The sequence below is a fragment of the Scardinius erythrophthalmus genome (assembly GCF_964197995.2).
Source record: "Scardinius erythrophthalmus genome assembly, chromosome: 4".
Lineage (NCBI taxonomy): Eukaryota > Metazoa > Chordata > Actinopteri > Cypriniformes > Leuciscidae > Scardinius > Scardinius erythrophthalmus.
The window spans coordinates 3,406,879-3,426,655 of NC_138224.1; the positions used below are offsets into that span (position 1 = coordinate 3,406,879).

General features: G+C 38.7%; 2 protein-coding genes across 4 annotated transcripts in view; both read left to right on the forward strand.

Moving 5' to 3' along the window:
• pde3a (phosphodiesterase 3A, cGMP-inhibited) overlaps positions 1-15,192 on the forward strand; it is a 94,832-nt gene extending 79,640 nt beyond the window's left edge. For all 3 annotated transcript variants that reach the window (XM_081364306.1, XM_081364307.1, XM_081364308.1), the window contains 5 exons: positions 1,595-1,794; positions 2,666-2,869; positions 2,958-3,119; positions 7,725-7,989; positions 8,885-15,192. In XM_081364306.1, the coding sequence (XP_081220432.1) occupies positions 1,595-1,794; positions 2,666-2,869; positions 2,958-3,119; positions 7,725-7,989; positions 8,885-9,264 (1,211 nt within the window). In that variant the 3' untranslated portion in view covers positions 9,265-15,192. The remainder of the gene's footprint in view (positions 1-1,594; positions 1,795-2,665; positions 2,870-2,957; positions 3,120-7,724; positions 7,990-8,884) is intronic.
• A 1,295-nt stretch (positions 15,193-16,487) lies between these two features.
• The window catches only part of slco1c1 (solute carrier organic anion transporter family, member 1C1), a 36,729-nt gene continuing 33,439 nt past the window's right edge, over positions 16,488-19,777 (forward strand). Inside the window, exon 1 of the mRNA XM_081364311.1 lies at positions 16,488-16,757. The gene's annotated coding sequence lies outside the window, so the exon portion shown is untranslated. The remainder of the gene's footprint in view (positions 16,758-19,777) is intronic.

Below are 19,777 nucleotides of genomic sequence, written 5' to 3' on the forward strand. Positions count from 1 at the left end.
CACAGGAGTTTAAATATGAGGAAACACAAAGGCCAAATTCCCTTAATCATCCGTCACAATGAGTAAAACCACAGAATATAGTTCTGATGTGCAGCAAAGATTATTGAGCTTCACAAAATAGAAAGTGGCTGTAAGAAAATATCTGAAGAATTGAAAATCCCCATTTCCACCATCAGGGCAATAATTAAGAGCTAAAGATGTTACGAATCTGCCTGGAAGAGGACGTGTGTCTATATTGTCTTAATGCACGACGAGGAGGAAAGTTTGAGTGGCCAAAGACTCTCCAATGATCACAGCTGGAGAATTGCAGAGATTAGTTGAGTCTTGGGGTCAGAAAGCCTAAAAAAATATATCAAACAACCTCTTCATCACCACATGATGTTCAGGAGGGTTTCAAGAAAAATCCTCCTCGCTAATACAAAAATAAACTCCAGCATATTCAGTGGTCAGACATGACTGGATCTTCAAAAGGGACCGGATTCTGTGGTCAGATGAAACTAAAAAAAGGGCTTTTCAGCAGCAAACCCAGCAGATGTGTTTGGTGCAAACAGGGATAAAAAGTACCCCATGCCTACAGTTAAAATACTGCTGGATCTTATATGTTGTGGGCCTATTTATTTGCTGGAGGTCCTGGACATCTTGTTCAGATACATGGTATTATGGATTCTAGCAAATACCAACAGATAAAAAATCTAAACCTGACGGCCTCTGCTAGAAATCTTATTATGGGCCGTGGTTGGATCTTCCATCAGGACAACGATCCAAAACAAACATCAAAATCAACACAAAAATGGGTAACTGAGCACAAAATGAAGCTTCTGCCATGACCGTCCCAGTCCCCTAAACTGAACCCTATAGAAAATGAGTGGAGTGAACTGAAGAGAAGCGCCAACATGGATCTGGGAATCTGAAGGATCTGGAGAGATTCTGTATGGAGGAATGGTCTCTGATCTCTCGTCAGGTGTTCTTCAAACTCATCCGGCATTATAGGAGAAAACTCAGATCTGTTATCTTTACAAAAAGAGGTTGCTGGAGCCAATAATTATGACTTTATATGGGAGCCAATAATTATGGCCAGCGTGATTTGGAGAAAAGCATTTATTTCATAATGTGATTTACCCCCCACTTTCAATTCATTTACTTATATGAAAGGTTATTATTATTTTTTATGAAAGATCAAAAGAATAAACTATGCAGATTTACTTTTTACAGCCATTTTTGATCATAATTACCAGGTGTGCCATCAATTAACTGTATATATTTATACAGCAGTTCTTTCTGGTTCTCGAATCTGATTGGCTGAGAGCATTTTCCAGCCACACTATATATATATATTCTTTTTCTCAGTTTATGTATACATTTTGTCAGGTATACATTTTAATCAGTTCATGCATTCCCTGTGAATCAAACACAGTGCTCTACTGTTTGAGCTGTACTGTAGGAACAAACATGATTTTTCTTGGGCTTTTTAAAATTGAGAAAAAGGTTGATGTATTATTTACACATACTCTCAGAAATGTCTCGCCCTCATTTGCATATACATATATACTATGAACTAATCTGCAGACATCTGTCCGACTCTCTATGTCTTCAGACTCTGACAGTGGACTCGCTCACGGCCGCTCAAAGCACCTGATGTCCAGGACGTATCCCGTAGAGGAGGAGGGTTACGGGTGTCTGTCCGGCCTCATCCCCGCGCTCGAGCTGATGGCGCTCTACGTCGCGGCTGCCATGCATGATTACGACCATCCTGGCAGGACCAATGCGTTCCTGGTGGCCACCAGCGCTCCACAGGTAACACACACCATCATCACACAACCCCACAATCAGTTTACCCCATATTTCCTTGAAGAGTTGCAATGGAGAAGTAATTTCCTTGTATTGTAAATATGTGCTTTCTTAAGAATCATAGCCGGTACTAATACAGAGGTAGAATAAATTACTTAAAGGGTTAGTTCATCCAAAAATGAAAATTCTGTCAGTAATCACTCACCCTCATGTTGTTCCAACCCCGTAAGACTTTCGTTCATCTTCAGAACACAAATGAAGATATTTTTGATGAAATCTGAGAGCTGTCTCACTCCTCCATAGGCTGATAGGTAATCGAGATCTGCCATCCCAGAAAAGTTAGTAAAGACATCGTTAAAATAGTCCAAGTGACTCCAGTGGCTCAACCTTAAGTTCATCAAGTGACGAGAATACTTTTTGTGCGGAAAAAACAACAAAAATAACGACTTTATTCAACTATTGATTTTCTTTTTTGTGGGGCTCTGAGTGAGTTCACGAGAGTGCCATGCGCGAGAACATGTGTGTGTATATGTGTGTATGTACAGTATGTGTGTGTGCAGGTGTGTGTGTGTGTTAAAATGTGGTTCCTGTTTACCATGTAGTCCATGCAACTAATTTTGCATGCCGTACTATTACTAATATTCAGGGTTAATAATTTTATGTCTGATGAAAAAAGGCTGCAACCATTTGACTGTTTCAGTACTTCGTATTAAGATGGAATATTCCATGTTATGCGGTAGAAGCATTATGATATTTATGAATATTAATATCCTAAGTTGTTGTTTTGAATTGTAGCCTGCAAGTTCAGGGATTGGTCACAATGTTCTGGAGCCTTAAAGTAGTTGAAGTGCCATAAACGTCATGTGTGTGTTTCAAGGCCGTGCTTTACAATGACCGCTCTGTGCTGGAGAACCATCACGCAGCTTCTGCCTGGAATCTCTTCATGTCGAGGCCCGAGTACAACTTTCTGGCCAGTCTGGACCACATGGATTTCAAACGCTTTCGCTTCCTGGTCATCGAGGCCATACTGGCCACGGACCTCAAGAAACACTTTGACTTTCTGGCTGAATTCAACGCCAAGGTGAGCACTTACTGTACATTAGATATGCATGTATAGACCAACTATTGCTGTGCATTTTATTGATTATATTATATTTATGTTTGCTCAGGTGGGGGATGACGGTTGCTCGGGGATTGAATGGTCTAACGAGAATGATCGTCTGCTGGTGTGTCAAATGTGTATTAAGTTAGCGGATATAAACGGTCCGTTGAAATGCAAGGAGCTTCATTTGCAGTGGACGGAAGGCATCGTCAACGAGTTCTACGAACAGGTCAGTGTCTGCTTTTTTTTTGATGATTGTATGTTTGTGTGCAAGTCATTTTTTAGCTATTCAGTCACAGCATTAAGTAGTAAGCATAGTAAGAGGCTCTGATAATGCGCATGTGTAAGGACTTGGCGTCTCAGTATCATTCACATCGAGTGGCTGGAGAGGATGGCAAGGATACGCGGTTGCCTGGCAACCATCTACATCCTCCCCAAGCAGCGCTGAAGGCAACACGTTCACAGCTGTAGTGAGAATGTAGGGCAGAAAGTAAGCAAACTTGTACATCAGGCTGATCTGCTGGGAATGTGCTGAGGAAACTCATCTATATAGAATTACATAATATAGATATAGATAATGTCAAAATATAGATCAGTGGCTGAGGACATTTTCTGGTAAAACACACCATGCATTGATGATAGACTGATATAAATCAGCCAGACTTAATCTGACCAAAGTCAACCTTAATGTCAAATTAGCATTGCAATTAGCATGTTGCTAGCATGAATTAGCACGTTTTAGCTCGCTGCTAGCATGTTTTAGCATATTGCTAGCCAGGGGTGATTCTTGGATTTCAATAATAGGGGGAAACGCCTTTTTAGAGGTGTTGGTTCCGGTGTTGGTTTTTTTTTCATTAATTTTATCCCATAGGGACTTTAAAAAAGTCTTCGTTAAAAAGCCATGAACTAACATGTATAACATATAATATACAACATATATATATTGCAAATTATGCAGATACGAACATTTAAGTATTTTGACAGCGTAGAGAGAATCGACTCGATTACGTCATTCGCAGTGCTTCATGGGAATGGGAGGAGCTAACAAGATCTTTTGGCGGTGCTGCTTGTTTCGACTCTCTGATTGGTGGAATTTTCTGCACAGCATCATGGGTAATGTAGTTTTTCACCAGGAATTCCGATTTCGATTTTTTTTTTTTTTTAAATAAGCTGAAGTAATGCGGGACGGCTTCAACAGAAGCAAATACTATCGATTAACAACCTCGTAGCTCACAGTAGGGCTTTCTTAAAAGGTTTATAAGTTATTGTTCAAAATCAGTTTCCCTATGGAGTTTTTACTTCCGGAACCGACTGTTGCGCTTCATATCGGTTGACCATTTCGGTACATCATGTGTGCTTGTTCAGTCTGTCTATATATACGTCTTCTGATCATGCTCTCAGAGAATTAAGGGCTTGTTTGGATGCCAGCGATGAGTGTCTATTATTGTGAGGAACACAGAGTGAGGATGACCCAGTTGTGTCGAGACCCCGTCACAGAGCTACAAAGCGTCATATGACCACCCTTGGCCATATTCAGAGCATTTCAAAAGGGACCAGAAATTATTTGCTTCAAAGGAGCCTGTTTTTCCCCCCTCCCTGTTTCGTTTCTTGAATGATTCATTTCTCCAGCACTTCTGAGTAGCACCTGACAGAACACAGCGCACATACATCACTGCCCTGTGACGTCATCGACGGCACGGTTGCCATAGCAACGCGAGATCTTGCCTGTTGTTGTTCCGCTGTCATTGTTTATCTCCAGGTTCTGCAAAGCATATGTTCTCACGCGGACTATATGATGCTCCTCTAATCGCTGATTACCTACTTATTTCAGCGCTGCAATCTGAAATAAATAATAAAAAAAGCCCAGACCTCTCGTGCCTGGGTGTGTTTCCCCCGTCCATGGGAAGGTTGACCTAGTTTTATAGCGGTAGAAGGTCTGTGAAGTATGTTCCTTTCCTGAACTGGAAAAATCCAATCCAGTGTGTGACTCCTCGGCTGTGCTTGAATATACTGAGCATATACTGTTGGTAATATCGTTACTTGTTTAATGCAATAGATGGTAGGGATGAGTATAAAATAGCTGCTCAGCAGCGCTGCATAATTTGAACAAAAATGCAAATTAGCCATCAATCAGATATGATTAATCTGCACTATGTGGAGCATTTCTGAATCGAAATGAAATGTATACTGTATTTGCACATCACTGAATGCATTTCTTTTTCAGAATGGATTTTAGATTTATTTGCACTGACGTGATGCAGCTTTCATATGCTCGTAATGCTTTCTGGTGACATCAGTTCCCATGATGCTTTTCATCCACCATAGGAGGTGCAGATGAACAACAATATTATTTCAGAAGATTTTTCAATTATAACAACCAAGAAGGATTTCAAATATTTTTAAAATAACTTGAAACATCATTTGCAACCCATATTTCTCTAATGTAGACAGAACTTGTTTTTTTTTTTTTAATTGTTTTATTAGAAATGATTTTTTTGGCAATTGATAAAAATGGGAGTTTGCAGTATAACACATATATATGTTAGTGCTGTCAATCGATTAAAAAAATTAACTAATTAATCACACATTTTTCTGTAATTAATCACGATTAATCGCACGAACATTAAAGTTTTCATATATTTTTATATTGTAATAATTTCACATTTAATCTCCAAATTAACGTAGAAACAACATAAAGTAGTCTATATTTGAAATATTTGTTTAATGGCATCTTTTTTATAAAAGAAGGCATCACCGATAACAATACTGCTACACTGTAAAAAGTTTAACTATTATTTACTCAATTTTATTGGTGAAACATTTTTACACTCAAAAAAATTGAGTAAATTTTAAAGCTGTGAAATCAATGAAATATACTGTATGAATTGAGTAAATGCAAGTAAAAAAATTAAGTAAATCTGAGTAACTGCATCTGGTACATTAACAAATAAAATTGAGTAGAAATAATTTAACATTTAAACATTAAAAAAACAATATTTATGAGTAATATTAACTGTTTTTATTAATGAGTAATATTAACTTTTTTATTTTCTCTAAACCTTTGTAAAATAGTACTCCAGACAACCACCAGTATACATTACATTGGCCTTTATTTTCAATGAGTACAGCAATACAGCACATTTTAGACTGTTTTTTCATGTATACAATATTGCCTGCATTTAAACTTATTTAACAAGTAAAAATGAAATATTTAAACATTCAGGTAGCCTAATTCAAGTGTAATCAACCACTCTGTTATCCAATATCCACCGAATCTGCGCTGGTCCTCGTGCCGGAGACAGACTCGCGCTCTGCGGGTGAACTTTGAACTTCATACCGCCGTCCTGCGTTTCACTCACAGTCACTGAGGCTGAGGCACAGCCGAAAGATACTGCGAGCGACTGACATAACCTGCCAATAAACAAAAAGTGATAGTTCTGAGGACATTTTATCATCCAAATGATAATAATTATATTCATTATCATTATGAAAGTCATGTGTTTATGCAAAGCGTTTCAATCACGCAAAAAGACAAACGCGGCTCTCGTCTCGTTTAGGTGTCGAATTACGCCTCTGTATGTTGTTTTGCATTAAATATGATTTAAAGCACAGTAATGATTTTATAGATAAAATAAAACATACACCAACCTGAATTTCACAGTGAAAATGCACCAAATCTGCGACGCTGAGAAGAGAGCTGTTGTTCTGGAGACTGGAGAGTTCAAACAGCCACGCTCACTCCAACCGTCGAGTTTTCGTCACGTCAGAGGGTGGGGGAGGGGGGGGGGGGGGGGGCATTGTTTTAATTGAGTAAACTTACTCAATTTTAAGAGCGTGTTAAATATATTAATAATATTGATTTGAATTAAGTAATTTTTTTGTTTCTTGAAACAGATCAGTTTAATTAAACATTCTCAAATATTTTGATAGAAATTTCACATATATATTAAGTATATTATAAAGAAATAATTGGTTAGTCAAATACTTAATTATTTTATTGAAAAAAACTTAAATATATCTGTAAATTTGAGATAAAATTAACTGTTGGATTTTTACTCAATTATTTTGGTATGTTTAACTCAAACAATCAAGTAAACGATATACAGAGATTTTATTAAGTTAATAAAGTAAAACATTTCTGTAATATTTACTAAGCCACAGAATTATTTTTTACAGTGTACTGATGCCTCTATGAAATAGATTTTTTCCCCTCAATTTTAGACATTTATTATATCCATTCAGCAATACAGTATAATTGAAAGCTATCAATTTTAACATTTATTAGGCTTTAAAGAAATATAACAACTTTTAATTTAAGTTTTCACATAAATACATTATTATAAATGTCCCATTCTCCTGCCCATCAATATATCAGTGCTTAATTTGTTCTATTGGCCCAGTCAGACCAGTTCAAATTTTTACTTGCCCTGTCAAAATGCACAAAAATGCACGTTTTTGACACATGTAACCTTGTAAACAGTGCTTTAGGATTTACAGGTAGGATATATACAGAAATTGAATAAAGTTCACAGTCTTCACTGCATAAATTATAGATTAAATATAGATTATTCCTTATTAAAGCTACAAAAGTTATTCAGTCAAGAGTGTGAGTGATTTTCTTTTTCTTTAGTTCTTTGATTATCTATCCTTAATGACAGACATTTCTAAGAGAGTGATCATATAATGATCAAAGGATGACGTGAAAGAACAGATGCTGCGTTAATTACGTGAACTATTTTTAACGTGTTAAACTGAAAAAATTAATTGCATGTGTTAACACGTTCATTTTGACAGCACTAGTAAAATGTGTTTTCTCTTCATTCTGGTGTTTCAGGGTGATGAAGAGTCCAGCTTGGGCCTTCCCATTAGCCCCTTCATGGACCGCTCAGCACCCCAGTTGGCCAAACTACAGGAGTCCTTCATCACACACATCGTCGGGCCTCTCTGCAACTCTTATGACTCTGCTGCCCTCATGCCTGGGCACTGGGTCAACCCTCAGCCCAAAGAGGGCGAGGATGCTGAGGAAGAGACGGAGACAGATGAAGAGGATGAGGAAGACACACCGGAGGAAGACGCCTCCTCCAGCTCAGAACTTTCCCGTGAGTTCACTTCTTTTTTTTTTTTCATAATTTGTACAATATCAGATCGAAATAAGGCTATATTCACACTGTTAGTTATTGGGATTAACAACCGCATTTACTTACAGTTGTGAGTCAACTCAAACAGCAACCTACTGTAGCTTTTCCCACTCTATGACATGATGTTTTCCATTCACACAGCTCAGGTTTTCCGAGAATATGGTATTGAGTCCTTAAAATGTACAGGTGTGAGTTTGGTTATAGAATGCGGTCGTCACTCCCGTAAATAACTGAACTGTGTGTGAACGTAACCGTATTAAGGACTCAAATACAGGACTGACAACCGTATTCTGCTTCTGTGTGAACATGGCCTAGCTAGTACCCATATTTAATGAAAACTATGATCACGCTCTTTATCGCCAAATAAAATCTGATTGCCCCGTCACTAGAACCATTTCACATAGACATGTAACAGTGTAACTAAACTGAAACTGGATTTAAAAATGTTCCAGAAAATATATATTTATTAATATGAGATCAAATATGTGTTTGTATTTATTATTTTATTTATTTTATAAATATGAAATATGATTTATGTGTATTTAAGCAGACACGTTGCATGTCTATTTTTTATTTAGTTTTTTACTTTACACATGCAACATTTCTCTACAAAAATACAAAAATATAGGTCATAACAAAGCTGCTAGTCAAACAAGATAAATTTGCAATACTAATATATATATATTTTTTTATTTTTTTTATAAAACAAAACAGTATATTTTTGCATTTTTTTATTTAATCAATTTGTTTTTATTATTTTTAATTTTTTACTTGTATAAGCAACATTTTTCTAAATCATCACTTAAAGCTGCTGCATGAAAAACCTATTAACACTATCTTTATTTACTTTTTTTAGAGAAAGACGCACCCAAGAAACGACGGAAAGTGTTCTGCCAGATCACCCAGCACCTGCTGGAGAACCATGAGATGTGGAAGAAGGTCATTGCAGAAGAGTCCCAAAGCCAGACAGAAGAGGAGTCAATCCTAGCCATTGATGAAGAGGAGGAGGAGCCTGGGAGCAAGGAGGAGCCAACAGACGACCAGGAGGAGGAGTCAGCAGAGGAGGAGGAGAGTCCTGTACCTGAAGAGACACACGAAACAGAGGAAACAGATGGTGCGAATGTAGCGGAAGCAGACGGGACTGCAAAGCGAGACACAACAACTGTAGAAGACGATGCGGAGCTAATGGGAAAACGAGAGGAAACTGAAGACGAGAAAGACGAGGATCCAGAATGAATGACTTGCCGGTTTTAGACGAGAACATTGTCTGAAAGCTTTTTATAGGCAAGCGAGACTTCTAAGAAATGGTTGCCAGCACATCACTTAGACACAACACTGTAGATGCTTGGGGAACATGTGCCTAAAGGAAACAGGGTGGGAAGGGGTGATTCGGGACAAAGGGTTTGATTAACAATGAGTGGGCGGTGAACTATGAGTGCTAGACACTCAAGTGAGGTTTGATGCTAAAATTGACCGGGACATAGGGGGGAGGGGGGGTTTCCTATATTTTCTAGACGTCATGTTGGTCAGTTTTGCAAGTCCTTCTGGCGAAACTCCTCCAGCTGCACCTTAACCCCCCCCAAACTACGACAGGGGTCCCAGTGACCTGCAGCGACACAAGTTTTGCAGGCTCGTCCCACACAGCAACTCAACAAGAATTTCTGAAGAGCTTAGTGTCAAAGTCGGGAAAGAGAAATCAATCCACCGTGACTCTCGCCAGCTCCTTAAAGGCATTGCGCCTCACTCACGAATCCCATCATCCGAAGTGGACGAAAGCAATTGTCCCAGAAACAGCATGCATTTGAGAAAATGCTACAAAAGACTCCACATGTTAACACCATATGTCTGTCCTGCCATTGCTCTTTTTTTTTTTCCTTTCCAGAGGTCCTTTCTATTGCAAATGCTTGCATCATTGTCCTTGTCCCATTTCTGAAGGCGTCACGCCGAATGCTCGTCATTCTCTTCCCTCACCTTTTTCCCTCGCCATTTCATTAGTCCATGAACTGAGATCTTGCATTTCTCAGGATCAGACTGTTTTTGGATAACGGTACGAGGAGTCATTGGTTTTTACGGACTTTCTTGCAACTTTTTAATCTTTTGAATCTTGATTTGTGAGGACAAAGGGAATCTTTAGTTGTTTTTTAAAGTGTGATTTCTTCAAAACGTCAATGGCCTTTTTAACAATAGCCCAATTGTTGTTTTACCAGGTGATTTGATATATATATATATATATACACACACACACACACACATACAGTGCCCTCATCTATACGGCATGCAGTAGAACATCACGTCATTCCTCTCGTTTTCATTTGCCCTAACAAATGTTTGTACCGTCCGAAACTTTACAGACATCCCCGTTTTTTCTCTCCCCGTCAAGAGGAGCTTCTGTTCCTGCATTTAAGCTTCTTAGTAAACTGCTCCAGCAAGTTTTAAGAGCAGACTAAACTGCTCTGGCAAGTTTCACTGATCAAAGGCGCTGACTGGAGCGCATGGCCCGTCGAGAGAGCCTCAGGGTCCCGCATTCCCCCGCAGTCACATGTTCTCCCTCTAAACAAGGCCGCAGTTATGCTTCACAGTCGTGTCACGCAGCTGCCGTGGAGATGCAGGCAGGCATGTGAGCGACTGCGAGCTCCTCAGCCCAAGGGATGAGACGCCGAGCGCCGTCCCTCTCACATGAGCGGACCCAGAGACCATGTGCGGCACATGAGATACGGGCACCGGTCGACACGGCTGTCCGCGCTCGCCTTTGATGTGCCGGAAGAGGCAGATTGCTCGTGACGGCGAGATGAAACACTTCTTCTGCGGGCTTAATCACCTCGAGTCCGATGTTTAATCAGGCCGAGTCCGATGCCTTCAGTCACTTTGAAGGAGAGCCAATTAAAAACACCTGGTAGGAGGCGACGGTCATGTGCTTTAGACCCATCTTTGAAACGTCCCCTTTGATCGAAACGCAGAGTAAGCCTTAATATTATCAGGCAACGTGGTGCAATGTAGTTCAGCAAATAATTTAAGCAATACCGACCCTGTGTGTATAGTAGATTGGTAGCGTTTCCAATTGCACTTTCTTTTTGTTGCTGTGTGACTATCACACAGCTCAACCGTGTGTGTGCCAAATATGACTTCAAATTCATTCTCCCCAAAGTATGAAACACCATTTTTGTTCAAGGGTGTCCAAGCTGCTCTTTGGAGGGCCACTGTCCTGTAGAGTTTAGCTCCAACTCACCTCAACACACCTGCCTAGTAAGACCTTAGCTGTGTACGAAATCGCCACCTATACCTTCATTCACTATTCCCTACATTAGTCCACTAATTTAGTCCACTTGAAGGAGTGAATGAAAGGGAAGGAGTGAGTGAATTCGGGTGCGCCGGAAGGGCTGCTGCTTTTGCATAGTTTGTGCTTGCTGTTTAATAATTATTTGAAAGTTAGCAAACTGGCTGCTCTAGTAGTGATGAAAATATTTATCTTGAACTCTGTCATGGAAACCAGGATGTCTAAACCTTAATTGTGACCCTGGACCACAAAACCAGTCACATGGGTCAATTTTTTTAAATTGAGATTTATATGTCATCTGAAAGCTGAATAAATAAGCTTTCCATTGATGTATGGTTTGTTAGGATATGACAATATTTGGTCGAGATACAACTATTTGAACATCTGAGGGTGCAAAAAAATCGAAACATTGAGAAAATCGCCTGTAAAGTTGTCCATTTATGTTCGCGATTGTTCTGCATCCACTCCCAAAAATATAAATAGTTTTATATATTTACGGTAGGAAATTTACTAAATATCTTCATGGAACATGATCTTTACTTAATATCCGAATGATTTTTGGCATAAAAGAAAAATCGATAATTTTGACCCATATAATGTATTGTTGACTATTGCCACAAATATACCCGTGCGACTTGAGACTGGTTTTGTGATCCAGGGTCACAATTAAACAATTTAATAATTAATTAAAAAGGAATTTATACCTGAATGATACTACGCTGTAGCCACATTGGACCAGCGGTTTGGAAAATGGATGAATGGATGATTCAGCTCCAGGCAACATCTTTTGGCAAGACATGGGAATTAATTCGGCACATCCCTTACAGTGCATTATGGGTATTCTCTAGCAGCTGTACACTCGTTGTTGCGGTGCATTATGGGATTGAATGAGTGCACTCGCTAACGTGCACTATGGTTTCGGACACAACACTAAAATGAACCGTCCCCTGAAATAGTGCCCTAAATGGGGCGATTTTGGACACAGCCCTTGATTATCTGGTTCAGGTGTGTTTAATAGGGTTGAACTAAACTCTGCAGGACAGTGGCCCTCCAGGAGCAGGACTGGACACCCCTGCCAGAGCTGGTCTTCTCAGTGGCTGGAAGAGCATGTGAAGGCCATGTGTGCTTGTTGAGGACGTGTGTGGAGGGTATTATAATTCTGCATTAGGCCCTAGATTTGTATCCTCAGGCCAGAGATATTAACCCTTTGGTGCATGAATTATTAAATCACAAATAGTAGTCTTAATGTTTTTATTACCTTTAAATAAATATATATAAATAATAATTATTTTTTGTTCAAAAATAACGCATTTTTAGAGCGTTAATGTCCACTGCAATAAAAAATATTAGTTGTTACTTGCTGCATCACTTTTGTTTGCCATTTTGAATTTATCATAATAAAAACAGAATATACTATAAAAAGGATTGTCACAATAAATTATGGGTAAGTGTCAAAGGTCTTCTCCTTAAAAATGGCTTTTAAAGATCTGTGCACTGTTGTGAACGTCATGCATCAAAGTGTTACATTCCCAGCTAACAAAAATAAGTTCTAAGAACATTTTGCTACGTTCTTATTAAGTAATAAAAACATTATTTCTGAATGTTCTTTAATCGTTCAAAACTTCCAGTTTATTAGATGTTTTTTCTTGGTTAGACGAATATTCGTCATTTTGCAAACGTTACTTTTGAAGGGACACTGAACATTCTGAAACAAGTAGTAACATTTAAAAACATTTCAGGGAAAACGTTCCATGGACAATGTATAAATAATCGTTTTTGTGCTAACGTTTTGAGAACATTATTATAGACCAGATAACTTAAAACAAACGCTCTATTAAAGGGATACTTCACCGATTAGCATTAAGCTTTGTATCAGTAGAAACGCGATAGTATTTTCGAGTGACCGTGCTTCCCTCCCTCATGTCCCCCTGAGACGAGAGATTTCTGTATTGTGTGTCAAACTCAGATGACGCAAAAATCATCATTTAGCTCATCAGAGGCTCTTTAGTCCAGAGGCGAGAGACTCCAGCCAGTAGGAGGAGCTCGTCCCGCATGTCTTCAACCCGCCCATAGGGGGATCTCACCATAAAACGCCGTCTTTTCAGTTTCCAGTCGACTAGTAGCCTAGATGTATCATTTCTCCCGACACTGCCCTCTGTAACCGGGAGGCGTGGCTTGGGAGTGTCCTCGTAGGGCAACGAAGCAAGTGCATTCTGGGAGTTGTTGTCTTTCATCCACATGCAATACTATTTCTAGCTTTTCTCAGTCTAGAAGGCACCAACTTCTAAAATAACTTCACTTTTCTACTACATAAATGACCCAATTTAAATACACATTCATCTTTCCAGCGGTGAAATATCCCTTTAACGTTACTGGAAGAGCCGTTTGTTCATAACTTTGAGAGAACCTACAGCCAGATCGTTCTGAGAACGCTTCCTGTTAGCTGGGATACTTCCCAAAATAAATGTAACCTACAATCAATTCCAGAGGAATAAAATCCCCCTAAAAACATTATTTCCCAGGTTAACTAAGAAATATGTGACATTATGAAAGAATCTAGTATGCAATATGGCTCCGCTCTTCATCTTACTGTTGGATGACTGTTGGGGGCCTACTCTGTCTGAAAAATGTATGTCATTGCCAAGTGATTAGCATAATAGCAGAGGGCACATGTTGGGCATTGCCTTGCTGCGAGTCTTTGACGATCAAAGGTCATAGATATTGATGTCTCAAAGTGTTTCAAACCCAGAATCATCAAAGACAGGTCCATTATTTCAGATTTGCTTCCACCCAGACAGTATTCAGAGAGACTTAACAAAAACTGTGGAATTAGCGACCCTACACATTTGATGTGCTTGTGCGTGTGCTTCAGGATTGCCCGTGTGTGTTGGCATGGCAAGCATGCGTCCCTGTTCTACACCGGTTTTCAGCTCTGATCTGCGTTTGGTGGCTCTGATTCCAGATCCTGTACGTTACGCAAACTCTTGTGTCCAGATGAGCGGCACAAGTCTTGAGAAGCCAGTGTGGACATGTTCATAATGGCAGGATCATTATAATGTCATGTGACTAAATTTATGCTTTTTCTCAGATAACAGATGCCCTTAGGAGTGAAATTAATGACAGTCTGTACAGTTCAGCTCAAATACCTGTTCAGGTTTTGCAGAAATGCACGATGACTGGGTTGCATCCCTCCAGATTTTTTTGAGCTTGACCATCATGTCAGGTTCACTGGAAAAGCTGATCGTTTTTATATTTTTCCTGTTCATAACTCAATCCTTCATCTTCAGCTGTACGCGTCTGATAACCGTGTCCACCGGGCACACGTTTCGTTCACCTTGAGAACCAAACAAGCTTTACACTTCTCCGAGAAAGAGAAATGAGACTTGTACTTTTTATATATATATATATATATATATATATATATATATATATATAGTCGGCACTTCACTGACAAAATAATTATTTTTCTTCTCACTTGTATCTTGCACTTAACACATGTAGCAATACCTATAGAAAGGGGAACTGTGTAAATCACCAGTATTCGTAAAGTGAAATATTCATTTTATCGCTGATTGTTGTTCCATTTTGTACAAAACGATATTGTGTACAGGTTAAAAATGAAACGAAACAAAAACAAAGCCAAAAAAAAGGGACGAAAAAGATGAAAACGACAACAGAAGTCTTTTAGATAAACATTATTTATTTTTACTGTTTTGTAATTTAGACACTATACTGTAGCTCCTCTATTGCCAGACTTACTGGAAGTGCCTCTTGGTATAATGTAACATACAGAAAATATATATTGAGATTATTAGAACCTGTCACAAGCTGAACATTGTGGATGTTGTAATGTGAATATAGTTTAATAATACGAGTGAAATACTGTGGTATCGAATGTCTCTGTGTTTTTAATTATTTATTTATTGCTTCATTGATTTTCACCCCTAATTCATTCTGAAGGTTTTCAGCTAAACAAGCTCACGACAAAGGGTAAAACATCAATACATTATACAATTGTCTATGGGTTTTTATGGCTTGAAAATGGCTCCTGTCTCAATCAAAGTCAAGGTAAGATCCCACACCCATTATGCCAGGTCAAATTGCTCTTATATTAAGTAAAAATATGCACTCAACTTTACCAAGCTCATTTAAATCACGTCAAGTCTAGTACTTGGCTTCAGTGTTGATCTATGTTTAGGGTGTGTGCCAATTTGATGTTGAAGCAATTCTATGAAAAACAGAGTTCGACAAATTAGTTGGCGTTCAGCATGAAGTATTATGGCACATTGTTTGATTGTGTTCTCAAATAATATAGTGAAAGGACACTTATATAAGTGGATTATAAACAGGGCTTAAGGGACGTGTTGCTTTGAACTCATTAGTTGCGGATTTGTCTAAAACCATAGTTTTTTTTTTTATGCTGACAGCCACAATGTTCTGAATCAGCCCTCTAAACGTCAGCTTTGTAGACGTACCATGAGATAAGTCGTGTCCCTGGCATCCGTGTGCATTTCCTAAAGCTTGAGGTGTGTGTAATTCATATGTGCACATCTCGCTTCATTGCACTGAAGGAAAGCTCACCCCAATATATCTCTTCAGAAATCATCACTGCTTTATTCTCTGTACACTTTACACAGTTTGCAATGGGATCGACAGAAAGGCTACTGTAATGTGGGTCATTATTGTGGTTCCTTTCACCACTAGCAAAAATTTACTGTAGCTCAAAATGTGGAGCATGGCACTTAAGACCAAGGTCATGGGTTTGATTCCCAGGAGATGCATGAACTGATAGCATGTATATCTTGAATAAAATGTAAGTTGTTTTGGATAAAAGCATCTGCCATAATAAATGTAAATTCTGTTTTCTTAACCACTTATATATATGCGATTTACCGGATCAGATTTTTATTTTTTCTAATTTATTTCCAAAATTTCATTACACTATAGCATAGCACTTTGAGTGAAAAGTTAAAGTTTCAGTATTTTGGTTAAAAAATAACTATTGAGCAAGTACATTAAAAAATCGTGTTTAAAAATTTCTCATTGCCTTTCCACGCTTCACAATGTTAAGCTTATAATAATGATCTATAAATTAAGCCGACGGGTCGGATATCGCGGGAAATTTTGTCTGCGCAGTTATGTCACGTGCGTAAACAAGAGAGGAAGTCCGGTACAGCGCGTGTTCGGAGCGGCGGGAGTTTTCTTTAATAGTTGTGACAGACTAATAATACGCAACATAATACAATGGATCATTTAAAAAGCAACCACCTGAGGAGTCATCGGTTGTACAAAGAAGCCTCCTTCAGAGCAGTTTACAAGCAAAAAGGGAAGGTGACAAAACCCTTATTATGCCACTCAAATTAACATCGGACAGCTTTTCGGATATGCTGATAACCCAGAGACTTCAAAAGGATTTAAAACCAATCCAGATATGGCGTAAATTATTTCCAGACAGGTAAGAAATCTAGTGATAGTTACCTGTGTTCACGCCATTACCGTAATTACAAGATGACAACACGTGACGTTCTAGGAGCTGTTCATCTGACACACGAGTAACTTGCAGTTTCACATCAAAACCGCTAGAGGGCTAAATATACTTCGGTTTAATCATAGGGTTTAATTAAGTACTACTAGAGTACACCTGGGGCCTCATTTATAAACGTTGCGTACGCACAAAAGAAGGCGTACGCCGCTCTCTACGCAATAATTGGTATTTATAAAAAGCAAACTTGACGGGAAAATGTGCGGTCTTTCACGCATACTCTGACCCAGGCGTACGCACAAAAACGGGTGAAATGAGAAATGGCGACACCGTCGGCAGATGGAAGAAACACATGAAAGTGTGTGAAACTGTAGACCGTTGTGTAAAATAAATGGCAATACTGCCTCTCATAAATAACATGAAGACTTCACAAAGCAAGTCTTACAATTAACAGCCGACATGAACACCCGTTTGATCGATCTGCAGTGTAAAACAAACAAAATCAAACGAAGATTAGAACAGAAATGCAAATTAACACATATTTGCTAAAAGAAAAGTGAAATATGTGCTGCAATAATATTGGCATGTTATGCAATTCATCCTCATAACACATCTGCAGTTTGTCAGATGCAACCAAATGGATGGTAATTAAATGCCATGATGCCATCACAATGCGTAATGACGTGAGTGAAGTTACGTTTCTTGGTTTTCCTCTGTGTTTGCCATGATTTCGCAATCGATGAATATTAACTTGTGGGCGTTTCACGGACTATTTATGGGCAACTATGGGCGTCACATGAAGCCGCAAAAGCTGCGCTACATTTAGAATTGATTGTGATTTATTAAGGGAAAACTGCGTAGGATGTGCGTGCGCACGGTTTTATAAATCCGAATATTTCTGTGCGTACGCACGTCCTATGTTTCATCCGTACGCCACTTATGACGCAAATCATACGCAAAGTTTTATAAATGAGGCCCCTGACCATGTCTGTGTGCCAAATGATCCAGACAGTTGACAGTGGCCATATATTAAAAAAAAAAAAAATTGGTCTGGTTACCAGCATTCTTTAAAATATCTTATTTTGTGTTCAAAAAAATGAAGAAACTCATACAGGTTTTGAACAACTCGAGGGTGAGTAAATGATGACAGAATTTTCTATCCATTTAACAAGCGAATCAAGTGAACAATAAACACTTGATTTGGTCTTGTTCCGCTTAAATGAGCCAAGATCTGAGTAGTATCAAATTCTCAGATCTCATAAGTGTGCATCTAATAATAATTCATAACAAAGAATTGACAAAGACTGAGCTTTAACCTAATTTAGGTCTATCTTACTTGTCGCATTAGAAACCTCATTTTTACTGGAGTAATATTTTATTGGCGTTTCTCTACTTTAACTTGTTAAGTTCCACGAATTAACATCTCAATTCATTTATCTTGCCATTGCAGGATGTAGGCTAATATTGTATTGTCTGTACATTACTGTAAAGACAACTCTGAACACCTTTCCTATTATACATACCTGTGAAAGACAACGAGCCAATCAGAATAAGTATGGGGCAGAGCTACCCTGTAGCCCCTCCCCATTATGCAGGCTGCAGCCAGCCAGGTCATTCTCTCTTTAATGTCGACACATACTCGTGGAAAATCTGACCATTCATATTATCTTTGCTATATTTATTCTTCATTTTACGGCACAACATTTCTTTGTTTTAAACTTTCCAAAATCCCAAATGTTATTTTATACACATATTTCTGCCTGTGCTGATCGTGTGTTAAACTCCAAAATAACCGGATGCGAAATAATAAACCGTCTCGCTCACATGACGTGAGGCCAGTCGCCATGCCAAAGGTTTTACTTGTGTGTCATTCCTTTCATTTCTCCTGATCCAATTAAGCTGTTTTCATCCGCTGACCCTAAACTGAGTGTCTGTAAGGTTAATTGCAGTGGGAACCGATCTGGATGTGTGCTGGTCAAGAGCGTCCGCCACGTCCTCTCTGACCAGTGTGAGAAGTCTTAAGCACTTTCACTAATTGGAGCACCTGCTTAATCCACATCAGAATCCAGATCAATAAAGGAGTCAATCCTTCTGTTGCAGCATGTAGCTGGGACAATGTTCATCACTGACTGACATGAAAACAGTGGGAATCCTATAGGTTCAGCTTCATTTATTAGTGGTGTTTGCTCAAGTGTCATTGTTACTATCAATCATATATATAGGGGTTAATGTGCATTGGTTAAGAACCAACTCTTAACTATAACTATTCATCCTTAATATGGCAGTGCAAAGCATCAGAAGTTCTTTTATTCTGTTCAAAAATGCAAAATAGTGCATCAAACACAATATTCCAACATCACATTATATTAAAGTCATAGTACTACAGTATTTCCTAGCCAATTGTTCAAAGGCATTACAACAAAATGCTGTCCTGAACAAAAGATTGCTGTAATGCGATTCATCAGTGTAGTGGAGGTAAGACTTTAAGAACTATTGAATCAGAAGGAAAGGCGAGGTAAGGAAATATAGAGCTTTCTTAAGCATTTCTGTAAACTTGACTGTTTTTGACAGACATGCATTGAAGGAGTTACTCCATAACAGCCAGTTTAATTGACATTAGTACAAGATGCACAATCTGAAATTTTGCCATGATCTGAAAGTATTTAGCGAACCAAGCACAGTGTATAGACTAATGGTGTCAGTGATCAAGATTGTAGAGGAAGAAAATGTCTGCAGTCAGGTGGTTGTATTAAAGCCCATGAGACTGGAACAGGTTTCAGAAAGGATTGTTTAAAGCCTTAGGCCTCCATTACTCCATAGTCAGGGAGATTTACAAATTAAACGCACAAATTCAGCAGCGTTGCTATTCTCCCTATGAGCACTCGTCCTGAAAGATCAGAGAGACGCTCGAGAACCCTCTAACAGTTTGCAATGAATGTCACGTTAACATGTATATTTTAAAAGTAAAGGTTTGTCAGTGTTTTTTTTTTTTT